Source organism: Mustela nigripes, chromosome 12 (assembly GCF_022355385.1).
Source record: "Mustela nigripes isolate SB6536 chromosome 12, MUSNIG.SB6536, whole genome shotgun sequence".
Lineage (NCBI taxonomy): Eukaryota > Metazoa > Chordata > Mammalia > Carnivora > Mustelidae > Mustela > Mustela nigripes.
Window position 1 is genome coordinate 83,506,072 of NC_081568.1, and position 23,362 is coordinate 83,529,433.

The following is a 23,362-nucleotide window of genomic DNA, read 5'->3' on the forward strand; positions in this document are numbered from 1 at the left end:
AGTCATGCTAAACCTTTTGTTCGCCAGCCAGACGAAAAGGCAAAGGCATGCAACACATCGTGTTTGTTTCAGTAGCCAGTCGTGCCTGCCTTGTCTACACAACATTGTTTCCCACTGTCCTCCTGCAATTGCTCTTTCTTACAAGCTCAGTGTGTCTGACTGATGTTAAATGCTGAGGTTCGAAAGCCAAACTTCAGTGATCTGCACTGTTGTGAACAGGAAGCCACTGGGTGGGAAACATGTGCTTCTGTCGCTAGAATGTAAATGTGCCTTGGTGTATTAAAACGTCTTCTGTATACAGTAAGCCACTGGTGCTTCTCAGCTGTGTCACTTTTTTTCCTGGAGATAGGTCTGTAGGTGCCCAAAATTATTTGTTCCTACTTCCATTTCCCACTGTGAGCACCGTCCTTGGCCAGGAACATGCTGGTATTAGAGATGATGTCCTAGAATGGTGGAATACAGCATAATTTAACTGATCCACCAATAGAGAAACTAAAAGTCTGACCCCTTGAGCATTCACACATCAGGGAGCACAGCTGGAGTTCCAGATTTTGCCCTCTGCTCTGATCTTGTCCATGACAGCCCATGCCCCTCTTTTACAGCACTGTGCCTCGCTACCCTTCAGTATCTTCATCCTGTCCCATCCCATATACCAGGACAATAGGTAGATGTTCCAAATCTGGGACAGGAGGGTCACAGGCAGCTCTGGATCCTTGTAGCTGGAAACAACTTCCCCTTAGGCCCACAGAAGCTAAGTGGCCAGTAGACCAGCTGGTTCCCTGGGCTTGTCCTGAAATCAGTACGCTCTTTTAAGACATGTGAGCTCCGAAGTCCTAAATGCTAAGTGACCTGTTGTCCAGGCCATGTCAGGGGTCCTGTTTTGTTCCCAGTAGCCAACTGAGTACATGGCAAGATCCAGAACTCTTGATTCTGAAGAGTGCCGGCCTTAAGTTTGTGATCTCATTTTAGTCAATTGCTTTGGCCCTTCCATCCCCCATGTCCTACTCATGGTTGGTGTCCCTTTTGTGATGGTTTGATGGTAGCAGAGCTGATTCCAGGAAGTTCTTCGAAACCTTTTTCTTTTTCAAAGAGAGACCTTTATATGCCTGTTCAGTGTTCTCATCCCCCACCTGGTCAGGTATGACTCCGCCCCCAAAAAGTTCTAGCCCACAGATGTGTGAAAGTCACTGTGTCTGTTTCACGACTTTTTTTTTTTTTTTTTTAACATGGTTTCATCTCTTTGTAAATCCTGCAACCTGAGTTCACTTTAGTTAAGCTCTGCCCATGCCCTTGAACCCACTCTAATCCTAAGCAGAGCTCAGCTGCTGCCTTTGTCCCGAGCTGGAACAGATATTTTACCAATCCTGAGTTCAAGCTGCAAACTGAGACTGTGGGTCAAACCTTGAACCTCAAACTGAAATAATTATGTGCTGAGAGTAGCATTTGATGTTTTCTAAGCTTCGAGGTTGAAAGTTATTATCATTCCAGGCTCCTGTACTGACAGCACTGTTCTACAGAAGTAGGGTTCTTGACACATACAAGCAATGAATAAGAAAACAGCATTCTCTGATCCCCATCTCTACCTGCTCCAACCTACACACAGGCTCTTCACTCAGGCCCTGCAGGCTCGAGAAAGGTACCATGGCCATCTGCTGGTTTTGCCACCTGGTATCCAAATCTGGTATCATAAATTGGTTGTTCTGGGGGTGATCCTGAGTCCTCAGGCTACACGTGGCTCTGGGGCTAGGCACATGAGGGCTCAAGAGTCTCAGTGTCCTGGCCAGGGTGCCTAGCCCTGCAGTGAACACAGGTCCCAGGCCAGGCCAACCGGAATGGGTCTCTTTGGTTATAACTAGTGAGGGAGTCTATCTCCTTCCCCTGAGTTGCTAGGCAGGCAAAATGAAAACCTGTGGACACTGATGGCCAGTTCTGTTCCCATAGCCAAAAGTTTTCCAAAGAAGCACTTACTGAAAGCAAGCGGGGCTAAGAGATTAAGAGAAACCACGTTCTAGACCCAACTATGTTTCAGTCAACCTAATTGTATCCCTGAAGTTCTCATTACACCAGACTTTACCCTTTTCAAAAAATTTCTGTGCATATAGTAGTCTGCCATTTGCAATGAGAAGCATCCCAATGAATACAGAAGTGGATCCCAAAGAGAGTTTGGATAATAGGTTCACTGGAATGTTTAAAGAGGATATAAAAGGGTTCCGCAGCCAAAAAAAAGTTTGAGAACCTTCAACAGGATAAATTCCAAAAGGCTTAGATTTCTCATAGCTTTTAACTTAATAATAGGACTTCACATCTGTCAGAGTAGTTTAGTAAATAATCCTTTCCAACACTCCTATACAACTTGGGATCAATATGTTAAAGAATATACATTGAGGGGTGCCTGGGTGGCTCAGTCAGTTAAGTCTTTGAGTCCTGGGTTCGAGCCCAGAAGTTGGACACCCTGCTCAGTGGGGAGTCTGCTTCTCCCTTTCCTTAGACACCCCACCCGACACCCCACCCATGGTCTCTCTCTGGCTCTCTCTCAAAAAATAAATAAAATCTTAAAAACAACAACAGAAAGAATATAGTTTGAAAAAAAACATATATACACCTTGGAAAATGCTTAGTTTGAATTTTCTCAAAGTCCAGACTTTTAGGGAGAAGCAGAAAATCTTTAAGGGGATGACAAAAAAACAAAGAGATCCAAGAAACCCTTTCAGGATCTGTACCGGACTCAGACAGACTTTATCTCAAATGGTGATTCATTTTACATGAGACAATCCCCAGAAAAACTTCAGTTACTCTAAGTTTCAATAACAGTCACCAAACTTGGTGTCCAAAACAAAACTCAACCTCAACTGGTAAGATAGAAACCCCCCAAATTTCCTTAGGAAACCTCTTGTTGTCATCGAATCTGCCCCTCTCATCAACCATGTCAGTTTTATTGTCCAGTTTTGATACTGTAGGTGAAACGGCACGTCGCGTACAGAAGAATGACCACATCCGTAATTTCATAGTTATTTTAATAACCAGGTGTACATTAACAGTCACTTGATGAACTTTTCTTTAATCTCAGCTAAACTCAAAACACAGTTTTTTTCACGGTTCAAACCAAACAGCTCTTCACGTTCCAGAGCTGCCTCACAGCTACCACAGATCACAGGGAGATTTACGGTCTGTTCATATTCACCGGACACAGAACTGAACACCCACACACCGTTTTCCAAAGAGGGAACTTGTACAATGAATGCTGGCTGCCCAGGACAGCTCAGGGGTATATCTGGGACTCAAGCTGGAGTTTTCCAAGGGGGGAAAGCCTGGGAATCTTGTGGCTAGAACCAAAGCTAGGGGTTCATCTGCCCTGTTGGGAAGGGCCTCCCATGGTGAGTGTAAGTCCAGGCTTGGGATTAAGGCCTTTGCCGCAGAGTGTGACTCTGGGTGTAGGCATGAGGAAAAAGGCCAAAGGGTGACTGGTCTTTGAAGAAAATCTATTTTCAGGATGACTACAACACTGCCATTTTTAGAAAACAGAAATAGAAGAAACACCTCTACGGGGTTGGCTAATCTAACAATTCCACAAATACCTTCTCAACTGCCCAAGGTTATGGCCATCCCAGAGAGAACCCCAGTGGACTGCCATCTGGGTAAGGAATAACATGAGAGGGTTGGGGGGGCAGTAAGCCAAGGGCATCCTTAGAGAGGGGCCAGGCCAACAGACGAGATGGCAAAAGAAAGCTTGGGCAGGAGAAGGTCCAGCAAGCCCTCCCACACATGGATGAGATGTCACAAATTTTGCGAAAGCTGTGACTTGCATCATGTTTTTTTCCTAAACCCTTCTATAGGGAGGGCTCTTTGATGCATCTTATGGAACAGGACACATTTGAATATAAATTTTAACTTAAGTAACAAGGTACAAGAAATCAAAGTCAAGAAAAGAGAGGGAGTTTTCTTGCAATTCTTAGGAATCTCTATGCTTGGGAAGTTACTTGTAGTAAGTGAAGAAAGGGAGGCTTTCCCAGATCATGTTGCCCATCAGGAAGGCATTAGCGGTGGTTTCTACAGCATGAAAAGCTTGTATCGGATATGAAGTTCTGGTTGAAGGCTTCATTCAGCAGTCCCAGTGTGGTGCAGATGACCAATGTGGCCATGAAAGACTTACTGTAATGGCACAGAGAGGTCATGGAGGGAGGAGCTGGACTCTGGCTAGGAAGCAGGAGTAGACAGTCCCCAAGAGGACGCGCCCACTAGTTTTTTGTCTTTTCCTCCACCTGGTGGTTGTGGCTGGTACTGCAACACATCCCTGCAGAATGGCCCAGCCACTGAGGTATGTAACGTACATGCTTCAGATCTGACAATCTCCCTCTGCCTGCAAAACTGTCACTCTGAGTTCTACGACAGGCCCCCATATCTTCGGAGTTATCAATCAAGAGCTACATGCTCCCCTTAAGTTTGCTTTAAAATAAAGGCACCATGAAAAAGCCTTAAAAATAGCAAGATTCCTTATTACAAGAAATGGTTGTTTTCATAGTAATTAGATGGCTAGGAGAAATCCTCTTCCTTGGCTATTTCCAAATTCCTTTTTAGCCACGCACGTTCCCTTTTCTCTAGTCTTCAGCTTATGAAAACTGCTGTCAGAGAGAATGGCTTCTACTGAGCACCTGAAAGGTGTCTGAGGCCTGCTCTTTTTCTTCCAAGTACCTAGTACACACAGTCAGGGGTCCTACCAGCCAGATCCCCCAAGCACAGATATCTGATCCCAGGGTGAATGTACTTTTTCAGCTCTGGGCCTTAGTTCTACAAATCCTCATCTGGCTCAGAGAACTTTCCCCAACATTGAATTTTCAGAAGTGGCAGGATGAGAAAACAGACATTGAGCTCCACTTCCATTCTGGGCCACATCACACAAGACCGCAAGTCACTGCCACTCACCTTGGGAGGCTTTATAGGGAAAAAAAAAAAGCTCCCCCAGAGAATGTGCTAAAGGAAAGGGAGACAGATGGTTCAGGGCTGAAAAGCAGACCCACGGCCCCAGAATGTTCCCCCCCAGCTCTACAGACTAGCTTTCCCAAATGCTTGCTTGGCTCCCGTCTCAACTGAGATCATCTGTTGGGAGCAAAACTTCGAGAACACCGAAGCACTTAAGTTTTCAAACAAAAAAATCCTATTCAATCACCAATGTGCCTGAATCTTGAGACGGAATAAATAGATCACTGATCAGCAGCAAGAGAAGCCCTTCCTGGGGCCCTGCCTCAGCTTGTCCTAACTTGGGACGCCAGACACATGCTGCTCTTCCCGGATTGGTTCGCAAAGCCGCAAGAATGCAAGAATTTGAGGTGATCTCCAACACTTGGTTAGAGGAAGGGGTGTGGCCGTGGCTGTCCTCCCCACCGAGGGCCTGTGTGTACTCCCAGCCGCTGCCTTTGAAAGAGCACCAAAGAGGCAGGCAGGAAAGAGAAGGGTGGTTTCCGCTCTCCTCGCTTCCTTCCCAGCCCAGGAAAGAGAATTTGAAAGCAACACTGAGAAAGAGGCCCCACCAAACTCTGGCATGATCAAGCAGGTGAAAGTAATGGTTGGGTTTTGGTGTTTTAAGAAAATGTTCAAAGGAATAAAATCTAGGAGGGATGTGACAAAGTCTGGAACCTGAAGACTGCCTGCCTTCTCCACAGACCCCGGGGACTGTGAGGAAGAATGGCTGCCCCAAGTAGCCATCTTCCATGGAAATAAACGTGCTTCACTGACACAATACACAAGCCCCCTTATGCTCACCCACCCACCTGCCTCCCCCATCCATCCCACCCCAGCTCCTCTGAGGCTTCCGCCTCACTCTGGGCTCCCATCACCTCCTCACCCCAAATGACCATGTCCCTTTGTTGATTTTCCTGACATCCCAGCTTTGTCTGTCCCCTTGTCGTAAAATGCAGCACTACACACGCTCTCAACACTATATAGCAGACTTTTACCTTAGTAGCCTGTCTGATTGCATGCATGTAAATGCGGGGAGGCAGGGTCAAACCAATCAAAGCTATGCATGAACAGAAAACAAAGCAATATTTGTAAAGCTAGGCAAGCGAGTGTAGCATTGGAGAAACATAAGGCTTGAGGCTTATTGATTCTTTAGATCGCAACCGTTTGGATTCGCTTTCCTTCTTAAATATTGGTGTACCATTTTGGCTTCAAAAAAATCTCTTCTTGCTTCTGCCCCTCTCTTTGGGGAGGGGTCGCTTAACTCAGGGACGTGATGTTAGAACGGCCTCCGGGGGGTGCCACGATGCGCTTGCTGGCCGAGCGGACCCCCTCATCCACTTGGGTGCCTGCAGTCGGCAATGCATTCCCAGAAAGAGAAAAGGGAGAACGGGATGAGGACAAGAAAGAAACCGGACTCATTTTCAGAGCATCAGATGGCAAGCGCCTTCCTGGCCTCATCTCCCAAGAAACTTCCATTCTAGTCTGTCAAGCATTCCAGGCGTTTTGTATCCACCCTCCTGGGGAACATCCATTTGCATCAAGAAGAGCCAGGCTCTCACCTAGATACCTTCAGACCCTCAGCATCATTAAGAACAATAATAAAAAAACAAGGCCAATGATCTAAGCAACAGCTGCTCACATTCCCCGCGACAAGCAATGTTTCAAGTGCCCCTCGGACACCTCACTTGATCCTCACCACTTTGCTATGAGGGAGCTACTAGGATTGTTCCCATTGAAAGAGGCAGCAACTGAGGCTGTGAGAGCTTGGGGAACCTGTCCCCGGTCTCACAACCTGGTGCAGTGCTGCTCGGGCCCCTACAGCCTCAGCACGAAAGAATTTACATGCGTCACGTCCATTCACAGAGGAGCAGCCAACACGTTAGGGAGCAATTCAAATGCCCAAAAAAAAAAAAAAAAAAACCTGACAAAAGTCACTTGCGACAATCATAACGTGAGCCATGGCAACGCTGCCTCAAAACTTGCAGCCTTTTCCTTCTGCCTTCCTCCCCGTCCCTGTCCGTCCCCTCGACTCTCTCTGGCTTCCGCCATCCCTTGCTCCTCTTCTCTTCCTTCCCCAGATCCGCTCCTCTTTACCTCTCCCTGTACCTTCGGGTGGTCTTGCTTCCCTCACACTGAAATTATTCATCGTGGAGACACATATCGACATTCACTGCTCCCCCTTTGAAAACGAATGGTTATGGAGCAACTGGGTAATTATTTTCTATTAATAACAGTTCTTAAAGCGGAGAGGAGAGGAAAGGTCCGGCCAGCCGGGGCTAAATATTTACTCGAAGGCAGCGCCGGTTAGCACCGTCACCCTCAGGAGGAGAGGGTGGGGAGAGTAAAAACGCCGGTTCGAAGAAGCCCCCCGCAATCCAAGCTCTCTTTTTATTCTGGGCACACAGGGGCGGGACAACACCACGCACAGCTCCCACGGTCTCACGTGGCAAGTCACCATTAATTCCTCATGGGAAGCATCTCGCCCCCACCCCAGCAGGCTGTGATCTCTTAAGCAGGACTGGTCATCCTTCTAACCTGATCTTTAACCTCAACCAGCCTTACCCTGCCTTCTCACCGGGACGCCTTTTTGACTGGGCAAAGCCTCCTGCTGGCCCCAGCCACTGTCTCCCAGACCGTGGTCCGGGCTCAGGCTCCCTCCCACAACACCCGCCAGCTTGGAGCACCCGCTTCTCCTCCCTTGGCCCCACTCACCGGACAGGCTGAATCCCGACTGATGGAGGTTCCTCACCGGTGGGTTGGGCCGCGTGGGGGAGCCCCGGGTGGAGCCCGCGGGGGTGCCCCCTTTGGGTGTGGTGGTCAGGTCAAACACCGGGCCGTCGTACAGGCCCCTGGGGACGGCGTGCAGGTCTGCCATCTGCAGCAGAGAAAGCCCATCAGCCTTGATTCTGTCAACAGTTACCGTCTGTGCTCGGTAGCAGAGGGAAGTCAGGGGATTCAGGGTGTGGTGGGAGCCAGAAAATAATAAAAACAATAGGGTCATTTTTAAGGAAAGGAGAAGACACAGACAATAAAGGGGGTGCGGGGGATAGTGACAGCGGAAGAGGTCGCGGAAGTTCTCTCAGTAGCTGAGCTTCTCTCTGAAGGAATAAAGGAGACCGTGGTGGGGCGGGGCGGAGGGAAGGGGGGACGCGACGAGTAGGCAGACGACGCGGGTGGAAGGCAGCGTTTCTCCACAGACGCCGCTACAGGTGGAAGGACGACCCACAGACCCGGAAGCGGAGGGAGCCGGAAGGGCAGCGGATTGGGCCAAGGGCCTGAGAGCTGGTCGTGTGAGATTTGGCGGGAGCTCCACCCACACGCGCCTCACCTCAGGGCAGAGCTGACAAACTGCAAGGTTCTGCAGTCTGACCGCTGGCCTCTCGCTGTGGCTGTGAACCTGTCCTGGGACCGGGGGACCAGCCAGCATCCACGCCCACTGGGTATGCTCGGGGCTAGGCCTGGTGTGGGGAGGGTCACCCGAAACACCGTGCCTGCCCCAGAGCGGCCCACGGTCTGTCAGACACGCGCTGGTGGGCAGTCCTCGGCCTGGGTCAGACCCCTGGCAGCCGGAGGAGGCCGGCAGGACAGGGCAGCTCACGGTAAGACTCCGGGCACGTCTGCCACAGAGCCTGCCCTCCCCTCCGGGAGCAACTGGGGTGCAGGCACACGGGCGACCCTCATCACGTTTGCAGATGCTCATGACTCAGGTGGGACCCTGTCTCTGGCCGCGTTCCCCAAACAGCTTGGCCAGTAACTCTAGATCATCATTTCCCTGGGTGCAGGGAATGGAAATAAAGGCCTGGCGTATATGGGAGGCTTCGGTTCCATTCTCTTCTCTAGAAGGCTACAAGCGGAGTGTGGAATGAAACTCTGTACCACCGAACTTTAAAGGAGCACTCATAAAGAGGGTAGGACCGGTACAGGGATACAAAACATCCTAAGGGGCACCTGGGAGGCTCAGTCAGTTAAGCATGTGCCTTGGACTCAGATCATGAGCTCAAGGTCCTGGGATGGGAGCACCGAGTCAGGCTCCCTGCTCAGCGGGAGGTCTGCTTCTCCCTTTTCCTCTGCACAGGCGCGCTCTCCCTCAAATAAAATCTTTAAAATAAATAAAATAAAAATAAATAAAACACTGTCATAAAATAAGCAAGCGCAGGCTACAGGGATATTCAGACTAAAGGACAAATGCCCTTGGAAACAGACACACGCCCTACGAGACGGTGCACCTCCTTCAGTGAGGGCTGGGGGAGCAGAACAGAGCTGGCCTGGTGACTTCAGGGAGGGAGTCTGGCAGCCAGCGGGAAGACACGGGTTACCATACGTGGAGCTGGCAACCGCCTCCTCCCTGTGACCACACTCAAAGGCGGGATGGCCAGTCACTGGGATCACTGGGGGTCTGGGAGTGGCTTGGGTGTGTGGGTATGGAGTTTCTGTGAGTGTCCCCAGCCTCCCAGCTCGCCATCACTATGACTAAAGACTCATTCTCCCAGCTGCAGGGTGCTGGCCCATCCCATGTGGATCAAGGAGCCTATGCCTTCCAACAGATAAGGTTGGGACCAGGGATCAAACTCCACCCCCATCCCGGGATTGTTCTAACCCTACTCTGTAGATCCCTAGTCTTTTTTTTTTTTTCTAAAGATTTTATTTATTTATTTGACAGACAGAGATCACAAGTAGGCAGAGAGGCAGGCAGAGAGAGAGAGGAGGAAGCAGGCTCCCTGCTGAGCAGAGAACCCGACGCGGGGCTTGATCCCAAGACCCTGAGATCACGACCCGAGCTGAAGGCAGGGGCTTAACCCACTGAGCCACCCAGGCGCCCCTGTAGATCCCTAGTCTTACTGGAAGAGACCTTGTAGTTGGTGTGGCGGTAGCAGGGGGCTCTGAAAAAACAGACTTCTGGACCTCACCCCTATTATCAAGTAGAGCCCTCTGTAACATGGAGATAGATACATAAACACACAGATAAGCATCTGCCTATCTATCTATCTGCCTATCAACAAAATTAGGGACATAAACAAGATTTTATGTGAACCACAGAACTAACTAAAAGGATCATAAACATTTGCCCTGTGGAGCAACACTGGATGGAAGAAATGAGACTGGGGGGTAGGGGGTAGGTGTAGGCTGCTAATTCTCCCTGTAAGCCTTCAAGAGTTATTTTTTTTTTTTAATATATGAACATTATTTTGAATTATTAAATTTTGAAAAAGGTTTCTTGGGCCAAAAAGTTTTGGAGACCCCCTTTTTCTAGACCATGAAATCTGTGTGTATCTTGGGAAGAGATCAACGCTGTGAATTTCTCTAGGTGGGTGCAGGACATGCAGACCCCTCCAGGTTTCATGCTGGAATGGGGCACAGGCCCCTTCCCCTGCACTCCCACCCCAGGCTCAGACAGCTTCTCACCTTCCTCCGGGCTTTAATGCGCTTGTAGACATAGTCAGAGAATGGGCTGCAGGGGATGAAGCGGCCAGCCCCCTGGGTCACGTGCAGGTTGCCATCTTCCAGCATGATCTTGCCCTGGCAAATGACCACCAGAGGGGCCCCGCGCAGCTCCAGCCCTTCAAAGATGTTATACTCTGCAGCCTAGAGATGGGGCGAGGGGCAAAGCCATTAGTGCGGTCACAGAATGGTGAGGGGAGGAACACAGTTTTCCTGGGCTGGAGACCCAGCCTTCAGCCTCAGTATAATGGATGCCCCAGGGAGGCCAGAAAAGGTTTCCAATGCTCCATGTAAGCTCTGGTGGGGAGAAGCCCCAGGAGAGAGATGGCTGCTAAGTAGAGACGGGACTTCCCAGCAAAGAGAAACATCAATCTTTAGAAAGGCCCTGGTGTGGATGTACATTTTGTCACTGGCGGTGTTCAAAGAGAAGCTCGGGAATTATCAGGGATACTGCATTTGACACTCCCGGACAGGCTGGGTAAATGGCTGAGGTCCATGACCCTTAGGTTTCCACTAGCCCAAAAGGAAATGATGTAATGTGACATAATGTTTAAACAGAAGCCATACCCACCAAAAATGGGATTTCCCTCTCCTGCCTCCATGTATTCACCAAGTGCAAGGCATTATTGCAAAGCATCAAGGACATCGGTTTGGAGTCTATATTCCAGAGCTATGTGGGTCTGAATCCTAACTTCACCATTTACTCACTGTGTGAATGACTGACTCTGCACCCCTATTTCCTCCTCAATACAATGCAGGTGGTAACAGTGCCTACCTCTTGGGGACGAATACGGAGATTCAGTGAATGAAAAGCTCACTGCCTGAAACATAAATGCTTTAAAAATATGAACTATTTTTACCAACACGGATGCAGCCCTTTCCCTTAGGGACTGGGGTTTAATTATCCTCCACACGAAACTCCTCATGAGGAAGTTGTCTGGGCTGCTGACCAATTTTTTTCACGTCCTCCCTCCTTCTCGGTGCAGGGGGGGGGGATCCCTACCTTCCCTGGCCTCCTGGGTAAAGTCAAGCACAGAGGTGGCTTGGAACAGTGTACTGTAAGAGGAAGTGCCCTATACCACTTCTCTTAGGAAAGCTGTCTGAGCCAGGACTCCAGGGACCAGGATCTGGCCCCCACCTCAGCGATCATGGTGGGAGGGACTGGTGTAGACTGGTGTAGACATGGCACCTCCATGCACAGGGAGCAGCCCCCTGCGGACCCATCCGTGACCTGCTGATATATAATGTCACTGAGAATTGGGTATGGTTTGTGACCCATCCTGGCTTGCTGGCCTGAAACGAGGGGCAGGCACACATCTCTCCTGACCAGGTCCCACACGCGCCCTCTCCATGCTACTCTTCTCCTGCCATGCCAGCCTTACCGATTGGTGGCTCTTGGCAGAGACGATCTTCACTGCGTCTGGATCCCAGATCACCAGGTCGCTGTCAGAACCCACAGATATTCTCCCCTTGCGGGGATACAGGTTGAAGATCTTGGCAGCATTGGTGCTTGTCACGGCCACGAACTGGTTTTCATCCATTTTTCCAGTGGCCTAGGGGAATACAAAAAAAAATCAGCACCAGGCTCCTACATTCGGAGCACGGTGACCACAGGGGCCAGAAACTCGCACACCAGCCTAAGGAGATGAGCACAGACCCCACCCACAAGCTGCCCAGTGGCTGCAGCTCACCTGTGACTTCCAAAGGCAGTTAGAGCTCCTGGCGTGCATGTTTTTTTCTGGATATGTGCACACACTTACTTCTTTGCCCTTCTAATTCCAAAAAGAAGTACGGAGTTCCCAGTAAAATTAAATGTGGTTACAAGCCCATTTTTTAGACATTTGTTTGTATTTGTGTGGTCACAGGATAAAATACGGAAGAGCCTCCCATAAATGATAATAATGGTTATTTAATCCTGGGTTGTCAAATTATGATGGATTTTTGTTTTCTTTCGTGTGTGTGCTTTTCTCTCCTTTCCAAGTGCTCTTTTAATGAGAATGATTCATGTGGGTAATTAGAAAATGTATATATCTTATTTTCAACAGTTAGAGTGTACCTATTATATATTCATACATACATACACACACACACATACAGTGTTTAAGAAAAAACAAAACTTAAGTATGTGAGAGAGGAGACAAAAATATTTATACTTTCCCTCTTTACAAAACAAAAAGCCTGGATAAGAAGAAAAGAATTTAATTTCAAATCTATCTTTGAGCTTCCTAGGAGCCAAGATGAGAAGGGAAATAATTTGGTGGCTTACACTGTGTAGATGAGTGAAACATTAGTTCATATGCAATATATGTGGCTCAGAAATAAGTGTCCATAGAGTTTTTAAAATAAAAGAGAAGGGGAGTGCCTGGCTGGCTCTGTCGGTGGAGTGTGTAACTCCTGCTCTCGAGGTTGTGAGTTGGAGCCCCACGTTGGGTGTAGAGATTAGTTAAAAATAAGATCTTTTTAAAAAATGGTAAAAAAAAAAAAAAGAGAGAGAGAGAGAGAGAGAGAGAAGGAAGTGATCAACTTACTAATGAGTTAACTATTATTTTTACTAAAACCTCTGGACAGCCTTCATTTGCACGGCTATTTCTTTTGTCAGCTTCTGTCATGTTATTAAAATAAAACCAGGCCTACCTTTAGAAGACACTGGTCAACAATCACTTGTACACCTGGACGACCAAACACTCAGGGAAGGGCATCCTCGATGAGCAAGCTGACTTCAGTCTCTTAAGCACACAGCCCTTGCTTACCATTTCAAGGGGTTCTATCCAGCCCTTTCAGAAGAAGTGACAACGCTCTCCAGAAAAGAATTTTAATTCACTCTTAAGTACAGATCATTCACGCCATCACTTGAAGGGTCTGAATGTGTGGTTCCTAGTTCTTAACAGTCTAGAGAAGGAGGTCTCTCCTCAGAGTCTCAAGGTTTATCCCCCTAGAAGTGACATTCCTAAACAGCTTGAGACATGCGGTTCCAGAAACATCTCAGCAGGTGTGAGGGCTTACCTACAAAGACACAGTGGCAAGAGGGTCTGATCTGGCCCTGGCCCCCATCCATGACCTTGATCCTTACCACAGCCTTGTCCCAGATGACAGACATCCGCTCTTCCACACCATTGGTGCCCTCAGGGATGGCTGTGAAGTTGTCCTTCCCAATCGCCTTCTGGGCAGTGCTGAAGGTACAGTGGGCACTCCCGGAGAGCTGCAGGTCTCCACTGGCAAAGGAAAAGAGCTCCATGTAAACTGGAGAGGTGGCACAGAGGCCACCAGGGACAAGCAGCGAGCATCTAAGGTCAGCATTCGGGATGCCAAGACTTGAGTTTACGATCTTTTGTGTACTTCTTACCAGCTGCACGAGCGTGAGTTCTTTTCCTCCCTGGGACTTACAGTTAGCCCATCGGGAAAATGAGGGGGTGGGGTGAGATCACCTCTGGGTAACAATATAAAAGGGACCCGAATGAGGAATGGGACTAACCCTATATGTCCTGGCCAGGGTTGGGCAGCTACCAATGAGTCTCCCTTTAATTTCAGTTAGGTGCTGTTCAAAATTAGGCCCTACATGATCTCACCCTCTGTTGGTTAACCTGTAAAATGGAGATGACAGTCCCTCATTCATATAGTTGTCATGAGGATCAATGAGATTCTGTGTGTCATCTCACCACAGTGCTGGGCATGTGACATGTGTTAACTACAATGGCCATTATTAACATGGTTGTTGTTAGTAATGTGTAAACTATGATGGGGAAGAACCTGTTGTTCTCCATGAGGTTCTCCTCAGCACAGACTCTAGTCTAGCTGTGGATGGGCTGCTCCCATCCCCAATCCCCTCCCCGGGCCCCACGAGGTTTCCACAGATCATGCCACTTTTCATCCCCACACCCACCTGGCCAGCAAGGAGTTGATGTAGTCAGGAGTGGTCGGATCAGGGCTCAGAGGCGGGGATGTCACAAAGGCAGCTGCCTTAGCCCAGTTCTTGCTCCAGTAATGTGTCCCATCTGTGCCAAGGCTGGCAGTGATGGGCTCACCAAAGACCACGTTTCCTGCAAGGGTAGGAAACAGGCGATGGGTTTTTGTAGGCGATGGTTATAGGAAACAAGCATCTGTGCTGCTTCAGGCCTGACTCAGGTTATCACAGCCCCTAGCCCTCCTCCTTAAGGCTTGTGGCTTTGAAGTCAGCCAGGCCTGGGGTCAAGTCCATGGGCCCACCTTTTCTAAGCCTCTACTGATCTATCCGCTAAACATGAACAATGTCAGATCCCCTAGTTCACAAGAAGCCATTGGTTATAGGATGCAGCTTTAAGCCCAGTTTGAGGCAAATTAAGATTTGAGGCAAAACAAAAAATGTATACTGATTCTAAGATTCACTGACATTTCGTAAATATTAAAATGTGGACTAGGTCTCTCCTGGAACAAATGAAATAAGACCATGTCTACTTCTCAGGATCCTGAAAATGAAGGGCCAGGCACATACAAAGTGTCTGGCACATAAGAGATGCTCGGTGACTATGATTTTCTTGCTACTCCTTCCCACAGTAGAGTCCCAAGCCCCCAGCATGCCTGCATCCCTGGGAACTGCTAGACCCTTCTTGTTGCAACGACAGGCTTTGGGTCAATGAAGTAAGTCTGCTCCCTTGGAAAAGAGGCACTCATGGTCTTCCCACCATGCTTGTTTTTCCATAACCTAAAGAAAGGAGTGATCTGCTCGAAGGTACTAGTAACCTGGGACACATCAAAGATGAGGCACTCTTCTTGGACCTGTGTCTGCTATTTGGAGTTTATACGCCCAAACCAAGCAGCGAGGAGGAGGGATACTAGGAAATAAACTGATCTAAGCTGAGCTTTTTTTTTTTTTTTTTTAAGATTTTATTTATCTACTTGGCAGACAGAGATCACAAGCAGGGAGAGAGTCAGGCAGAGAAAGAGAGAGGAGGAAGCGGGCTCCCTGCAGAGCAGAGAGCCCAATACGGGGCTCAATCCCAGGACCCTGGGACCATGACTTGAGCCAAAGGCAGAGGCTTTGACCCACTGAGCCACCCAGGCACCCCTCTAAGCTGAGCTTCTTAAAGAAAAAAGGACAGAGAAAGAGAAGGTAAATGCTGTTTCCCAGAAGGTTGGTTGGTACCAAGTTCCTCTACACCAGAATCTTGGGCGAAAGATGACCCATAAAGCCCTGGACTTCTCTAACTTCAGTCTTAACATCTTCCACGTTCATGTTTCCCCCAATGTCAAAGTGTAGGAAGGCTCTATGGCCAAAATGGTAAATAGGTCTTGCCTTCCTTCAACTCCAATGTGTTGGGTTTTGGTTGCCTGGAATCCTTTGTCAGAAAAATTCTAAATATGCTTTTGGTTTCACTGCAAGGGTCAAGACTGGTTTGTGATGTCTGACATGGGCAAAAGAAGAAATCAATGGCAATGATTCCTATATGACAGTCTTACTCTTTGGGAGGACAGGGAAAAGGATCCGTACAAGACTAATGAGAATTTCAAGAGCTCTCTAAAACAATTTACCCAACTAAATCATACAGGACCACAAAGAAAGAAATGGAGGTCATGGCAAGCCTCGGGTACTATTAAGAGAAATACAATCTTGAAAGTGGAAGAACTCTGGGATGTCTGGGTGGCTCAGCCAGTTAAGCATTTGCCTTCAGTTCAGGTCAGGATCCCAGGGTCTGGCTCTCTGTTCAGTGGGCAGTCTGCTTCTCCCTTTCCTCCCTGCTCATGCTCTCTCTCACACACACACACAAATAAATAAATAAAATCTTAAATTAAAAAAAAAAGTGGAAGAACCTTCCCTTTGGACTATCTTTAGATGGAAGAGTAGAATAAGCAAAAAAAAATAAGCAAAAATTGTAACTATAGCTAGGTTTGAACAGCAGCTCCCCCGGCTGGGAGACCCTGACATATTGTGCTTTAATTTCCTCATCTGAAAAATGTCTATTTCTCAAGGGTCCTTGACAATTCTACATAACAATAAATCTGAAGTATTTATCTCAGTGCGGGGCAAAGAGTGGGTCCTCGTTAAACAGCGGCTCCCCAATATTAATTCTGAGCCGCCGTGCAGAGTAGCCAAAGAACACTCGGTGAGTGAGCACGGGGCTTTAGGTCAGGATGGGAGAGGGAGGCCCGCCACCCTCCCTCTTGGCTCTGAGTACTCTTCTGAGAATGACAGGTCCCGAGATGTCTCCTGGCTCCCATGTCAGGAGTCAAGATCGCAGCCCTGAAACAAGGCCTTCCAAACTCCCTGCATCCTGGAGAAACCACTAGCTCTGTTTGCCCACAATCATGAGCCAGGAGGCAAAGGGCGAAGCATCCTTCTCCAGGAGTTTAAAATAAGACCCAGTGTAGAGCGGAAGCACTCTGTCCTTGAGACCCTTGGGTCATCCTGAGAATGGTCCTGAGGAAGGAAAGAGCCATGAACAGAAGGCACCAGAGCAAGTGTGGCAGGTGGTCTTGGGGAGCGGGTGGGAGGGTTCCCCATGCATTTTGCTTGCTTGCTTTCTTGGTTTTAGGGTTTTCTTTTCTTTTCTTTTTTCTTTTTTTCCTTTCTCCAAGAATGGGTAAGAAAGATTGGGCTACTTCTCTGGCTCTCGTCCAATGACTCATACCCAGTAGAGCAGGCACACCATGTCATGTTGAGAGATTTAAAAGCAGAGAAAGAAAACATCAGGTTTACTGTGAGCGGGGTAAGGCAGGAGATGCCCCGGAACGTGCCAGCTACAAAGCCCGTCTAGACAATTAGGAAGAATCCCCTCCCAGAAGAAAAGGGTCCCCTTTGCCAGAAGGCAGGCAGCCCAACACCCAGCCATCAGAGTCAGTCAGTGGGACTATTTTTAGCCACCTGAGCCTCCCACAGAATGGCCACTGGCACAGAGGTAACGACTACACACACAGGCCCAGGAAAACCTCTCTCCCAACTAAACACAGGGCCCTGAACCTCCAGGTTCTCAACCACATGCTGATCACAAAAGAGCCCATTAGTGTGCCACTGAAGACAAGAGCAAAAAGCGGAAGAGAAAGCTCTGAAATGAGAGTAAACTTCTGGTTGGCCCCAGAGGAGCAAATGCAGCCCAAGTTAACAGTCATGGAAGAAAACAGTACAAGTCAGAAGGCAGTGGGGACAAAGCCCTGGGGCATAAAGGCTGTGCCACTAGTCATGCTTTAGAGACCCCCTTCACCCCCTTTTCTGAAATATCCTGTGCTAACCTGTATGGCTCAGGTGGTGGGACCCCACCCCTGCATGCTGCCCTCTACTACCCTGGCCTGCCAATTCCAGCATCCCCAGAGTAGACGCACTGGTTCAGGGAGGGGCCATGACCCAAGCCGAGGCAATGAGAGCCCTCCTGGGTGCTTCTGCTGGAACCACTGGAAAAGATGTACTCTACTTCCTCATCAGGCCCACCTCCCATCAAATCCTGAGGGCAACATAAAGCCTCTTAGCCTTTATTCTTGTCACCATGCACCCTGAAAGCCAAAAGAGAGGAAAGCAGGGACAAGAAAGGATCAGGAGTGATAGAGCCCCAACATCATAGCACCTTGATCCAGCTATGCCTGAAACACCTTTAACCCATAATTTATTTGTGTTTATTTAAGTCCATTTGAGTGGGATCTTTGATTTCTGCACCCACTATAATCTTGACTAGTATGTCTAATCATAAGGCTCAGACAATGTGAAATGACAGTGAAGGACCAAAGGGAGGAAAAAGACACCTCAAAACACTGACCGAAGCTGTGCCATCTGGGACAAACCACCTGCCCTTCCTGCCAAGCGGGAGAAATGCCAGGGTCCTGCCATCCACACAGGATGCTAAGAGGATCCCCTGTGCTAACATGGAGGAAGGGCTTCCCAGAAAGCCAGGCAAGGAGCAAAAGAGGCACCATTTCTACGGGACAGCCAGAGGGAGAAGGAGCCACATGGCTGGCACTGAGCTCTTAGGAGCACCCATCACCTTTTTTCCTGGCTTGAGAGATCAGGTCTGCAGCGCTCTTGCTCATGACCTTCGTGACGTAGAGTGGACAGTTGGTTTGGCTCGCAATGGTGATGGCACGGAACACAGCCTCGGCTTCCAGCTGCAAAAAGAAGTCCCAGGAGTCAAGAGAAGCACGAGCTTCTCAGCTGCCACTCCCCACCTCTACAGGCTGAGGATACAGGGCAAAGCTGAAAACACAGATGATCTGCATTCGGTGGCCCCCGACACCACGTCCCCGTTGTGGCACTTCCCGTGGCTTCTCAAAGTCTCTCCCTCACCTCCTCTCTTCTCTCACCTGCTTCCCTCCTCTCCAGGTGTTCCTCCCAGTGGCTACATGTGATAGAAGCCTTTGCTCCTCAGTTTTCCCAGACAGATTCTCTGGCAAAACAGCATCCCAACACCAGTATGGAAACAAGGACCAGTAAAGGTAAGTAACATCAAAGTCTTTCCTGCAGCCACGGGGGGTCCGTGGGGGCAACTCCAGCAGGAGTTTGTTACACTGGTAATCCCCAGGCTTCCAGGGCCCTGGGTGCCTTGGTCAGTTAAGCATCTCACTCTTGATTTTGGCTCAGGTCATGATCTCAGGGTCGTGGGATCGAGCCCCATGTCAGGCACTGCACACTTAGCATGGATTCTACTTGAAATTCTCCCTCTCCTCTTCCTCTGTCTTTTCCCCCACATGTGCTCGCTCTCACGCTCTCTCTCTCTGTCTCTAAAATAAATAAATAAACAAAATCTTAAAGAAGAAAATAATTCCCAGGCTTCTCAGCAGAGACTTCTCTTCTTCTTAATTTCTTCCATCCCACCCTAAAGTAGAATCTGCATGTTCCAACATGCTAACCAATGTGGTTGAATTTATTCAGTAAGAAATAATGAGTTTCCCTTTACTTATTAACAAAGCAGGGTCTTTAGAGCTCGGGCTCTTTCAAATGGCCTGGCTCTGAGTTCTGGTCCTGCTGGAGAAGCCGGGTGACCTCAAGCATGGTACATAACCTCCCAAAGCCTCAGTTTCCTGTCTGAAATGGGGAAAGTAATAGGACCCAGCCACAGGGCTGTGAGGATCTGAGCGCTCATCCTTTAAGGCAACTGGTCCACCCCTGGGATAAGGCAAGTGTGCCTGGCAGGCTGGCTACTGTTTTTACTGTTGATCTTAGCTCCTGACCAGTGTGGGAGAGCCTATGTCACTACCCAAAGCCCACAGAAATCTGATTCAGCCCAAACTGGGGATACCAGCATTCTCCCATTCAGTCAGCAACAGATCCATTTTGGACGGATAGGACATTCTGGTCAGCCGCCTATGCAGCCCAACACTTTAAAAAATACCAAAAATAGCTTGCAGATACCCGGTGTTTTCATAAAGCAAACCAGCCACACTGGTGGGTGTGGTTCAGCAGACAGACTCTAGAACTTGGCGGGTCCTGCCTGCGGGCATCCCCCAAGCTGCATGTGGTTTCAAGGGGACAAGCCCCTGGAGCCCCCGACCCCAGGTGAGATGTGCCGCCTTCCTCTAGCACCCGGACCTCAGGAGCACAGCTCGGGTTCTGCTCTCCCCGCACGGCATCACTGTAGATGGTAGTGGGGTGTGCTCTGAACAGAAGAGGGGCCGCTCCTCTTCCTCCCTTTCCTCCTTCCTCACACCTGCACTGCCCCCTACACTCCCCACGGCCTCAGTCCTGACCCCTCGGACCCCAGGCCCCCGCCAGCAGCACTTTGGGTTCTTCAGCACCTTGACAACATGACTATCTTTGGAAGGTGACATCACCCTCCAGCTTCACCCAAAAGGGCTTCCAGGGTTGTCTGGACCTACAGCTGAGAATCTTTTTACTAAAAAGGAGACGGGAACAGGAGGAGTGGGGTGGGGAGGGGTTGGAAAAACAAACCAAGGAACAAAAATAGACTTTGCTCAGAAATCCCCTGGCTGCTGCTACAGAAATCCATCTTGCCAGCAAATCTCTACAGGGACCAGCATTTAGGAACAGTTCCACAAACAGTGCTGATCACCCTGGCCCACTCACACTGCGGAAACAGCTTTCCAATCCTTCACATGGGAAGAGCCAGGGGCTTAACCTCTTGAGCTCTTGCTTCTTCACCCAACAATAATGCCACCTGCCTTGAGCAGCAGCAAGGACAGCTAAGGTAATCAGCACAGCGCCAGGTGTGGGCTCGCGTTTCATAAAAAGGGCCTGGTATTCAGGGGACAGACCTTTCTGGAATGCTGGGAAATAATGATAAATGATTTCAACTGGGAACAACAATGTCATCAGACACAGAGGAGTTTCGGGAGTGCTGACAGTTCTGCTTCTCCAGGGGGGCACAAGTGACACACCTGTATTCAGCTCGAAAAAATTCCTTGAATGTTTATGATAGGGATGTTTGTCTGTGGCTGCATTACCTTTTAATTTTTAAAAGCCTCTGAAAGAGATAGGCAACAGGAATACGCTCTTTCTGGTTCTGACTCTTGCTTCCTTCTGCAGAATGGAGGGCTGGGGACTGGAGAGCAGGAGCCAGGCTCAGGGCACTCGCACCAACGGCCCCAAATGCAGTCTGGGTGCCACTCTGAGGCTGGTCTCCCAGAGCCAGTGTGCTCTTGGCCGTACGGGCAGCCAAGTTCACACTCTGTAGCTAAAGCCGCAGACATCCCAAACACAAGCAATGAGCCACTGGCTATCTTTTAGTCCCTCGTCAGCTGCTAAGCAGGCCCTGTTCATCATTCATCTTACATGTGGGAAACCCCCATACCCGGATGTCATCATCACCTTACAACCAATCGATAGACATAAAGTCTTCACCTACTGCGCCTATGGCCGGTATTGTATTTGGCAGGACTCAGAACATAACATGGAATAAGGGAGGACAGGGAAATGTCTTTGAGACGGACACTGACTAAGAAAGGATTTAGGTGTTTACCCTCCTTAGGAGGACCCTCCACCCCTTGTCCTCTTTAAAGAGATGAGGGGTCACAAGTAAGCATTTTCCTCACATTGCTTTCTACTTTGCTGAGTCCCTTGACTTGGTCCATCAGACGTGTGGCCTTTGGAACAAATGTTCCAATATCGCTGTCTGGTCCTCACAGACTCTCCTCACTTTTCCTCAAGGTTTGTTCTACACCGTGTAAGCAGGTGCCTGGGGAAGGCAGGCCGAACATAAACTCTCCAAATGACAAATAAGCAGCGGGCTATACGTACGGTGGCCTACTGGGGACTAGAGTCACAAGAGTCTCCCAGAGGATGCTGGAAGGACAGAGCACTTCCACCACTGTCCTGTTCCCTACTCCAGTCCCTGGATCCCCACAACTCACCTCCTCTGGTCTGCTCAGCACATGGCCTTCTGGGCCAGTGATCCCCATTTCCAACATCCGGGTTTGTTCCTACAATGAGAAAAGAGAAAGAGATAAGAGCTCCACTGAGGTGTGGAAAACCACGCTGCTATCTTTAAATCTGAAGAAAAGTGATCACGGGGGAAAAAGACTAAAACGTATATGTTGAATACATTTGTTAAGGTTCCATCTGGAATTGTAAAATAGGGTCAAGTCTTAACTAAGAAGAGAAAAAAACGTTTCGGAGTAGTGGCTTTTTTTCATTAAAAGGACGGCAATCTTAGAGTACCAGAACTTTTTTGCCAATATACATCATAAGTCACACCAGCTCACTTATTCCTTAGCGTCTCCTGCTGTGTTTTGCAACAGTCTAGTTGTGCACCACACACACCCCCTCCCCGCCCCTTTACATCAGGATCGCCCGGCTCACTTTTGCAGCCATGTGGCTGTCTGGCCTTCTCCAAATCAGGATGGAGAGGTGAAATTCTAGGAAGCTGCACTTTAATAAAGCCCTTGGGCTTTCTTGTCATTTAAATGTATGCCTGAAACAAACGGACTCAGAATTTAACCAGACAAAATGATGCCTCCGAACAGCATTACCTGACTCAGTCTTGTGGTCAAGATTCTATTTAATTAGTCTGTTTTGTGACAAAACGGCCTACCCCCTCACAGCTGATGGCTAAATTCCTCTGACTTGTGGCCAGCTTTCTGGAAGGAGCAGGTGGCTGGGCAATGAGCACATGCATGGGCTAATTGGGACTGGCAGGAATCCTTAGCCGCCGTTTGTGCAGTTTTGCTGGCCTTCAGTCTCCAAGTAGGAAGGTCAGTGCCAATGAACGTGTGCGCTACAGACGGGGAGATGAGGGAGAGAGCGGGACCTGAACAAAGCCTTGTGCACCTTGGAACTATGAGAAGTGGAGAAAGGAAAGGAGTCCTTCTCCCTGCGAAAAAGCTATTCTGTTGTTGTTGTTATTGTTTGTTTGTTTGTTTTGTTTTTAATAATATGTATCATTTTAGAGGTGTGGGAAGAAAGATGCATACGCTCTCAGCGACTGTGAGAAGTGAAATGATCTCCGTCTCCAGCTCTACAGCAGGATTAGAGAAAAGGTCAGAGGCTGAGTTTTGCAGCAAAAGAACTTCACTTTTCATTCTTACTGTTCCATTTCTCGAAACTTGGACTGAACACAATTTCTTCTGAATTCTGGAGAGTCTCTGCTCTGCATTGCCTCCTGAAGTCACATGAAGGTCAAGGTGTCCAACTATCTCTCTCATCTGACACTGTCACGTCTCTCTTGTTCAAGAGCGCGGGCACTGTGCACAGGAGGGAGCTTGCTCAAGTCATGGTTTCCCAGCAGAGTCACATGGCGTGCCTGCCCTTTATGACCGATCTCCTACAACAGAACCTCTGGAACCGGGATAATCCCAGGAATCCCAAAGCTCTGCAGGGGACTTTAATGCACTTCTCATGCTGGAAGGTCCCATTCTAAAAGCCATGGTGTCCCTACAGCCAAAGGTTAAGAAGGGCACGCAAAGACCCTTCAAAGCTCCCTTACCTGGGTGCAGGGGGCCTGGGCACCATGAGGCACTGACCGTTGCTATAATTACATCCCAGTTAGGGGCATGGCACAATTTTGGTATGCTCCATGAGGAAAGGAATGCTGCTTTATTCATCTTCCCTCTACATAGT

General features: G+C 48.8%; 1 protein-coding gene across 2 annotated transcripts in view; it reads right to left on the reverse strand.

Moving 5' to 3' along the window:
• Positions 1-2,997: 2,997 nt before the first annotated feature.
• The window catches only part of DPYSL3 (dihydropyrimidinase like 3), a 109,082-nt gene continuing 88,717 nt past the window's right edge, over positions 2,998-23,362 (reverse strand). For both annotated transcript variants that reach the window (XM_059417860.1, XM_059417861.1), the window contains exons 7-14: positions 21,658-21,726; positions 18,339-18,459; positions 14,276-14,432; positions 13,466-13,607; positions 11,778-11,948; positions 10,360-10,539; positions 7,669-7,831; positions 2,998-6,302 (exon numbers count right to left, since the gene is read on the reverse strand). In XM_059417860.1, coding sequence (XP_059273843.1) covers positions 6,214-6,302; positions 7,669-7,831; positions 10,360-10,539; positions 11,778-11,948; positions 13,466-13,607; positions 14,276-14,432; positions 18,339-18,459; positions 21,658-21,726 — 1,092 coding nt within the window. In that variant the 3' untranslated portion in view covers positions 2,998-6,213. The remainder of the gene's footprint in view (positions 6,303-7,668; positions 7,832-10,359; positions 10,540-11,777; positions 11,949-13,465; positions 13,608-14,275; positions 14,433-18,338; positions 18,460-21,657; positions 21,727-23,362) is intronic.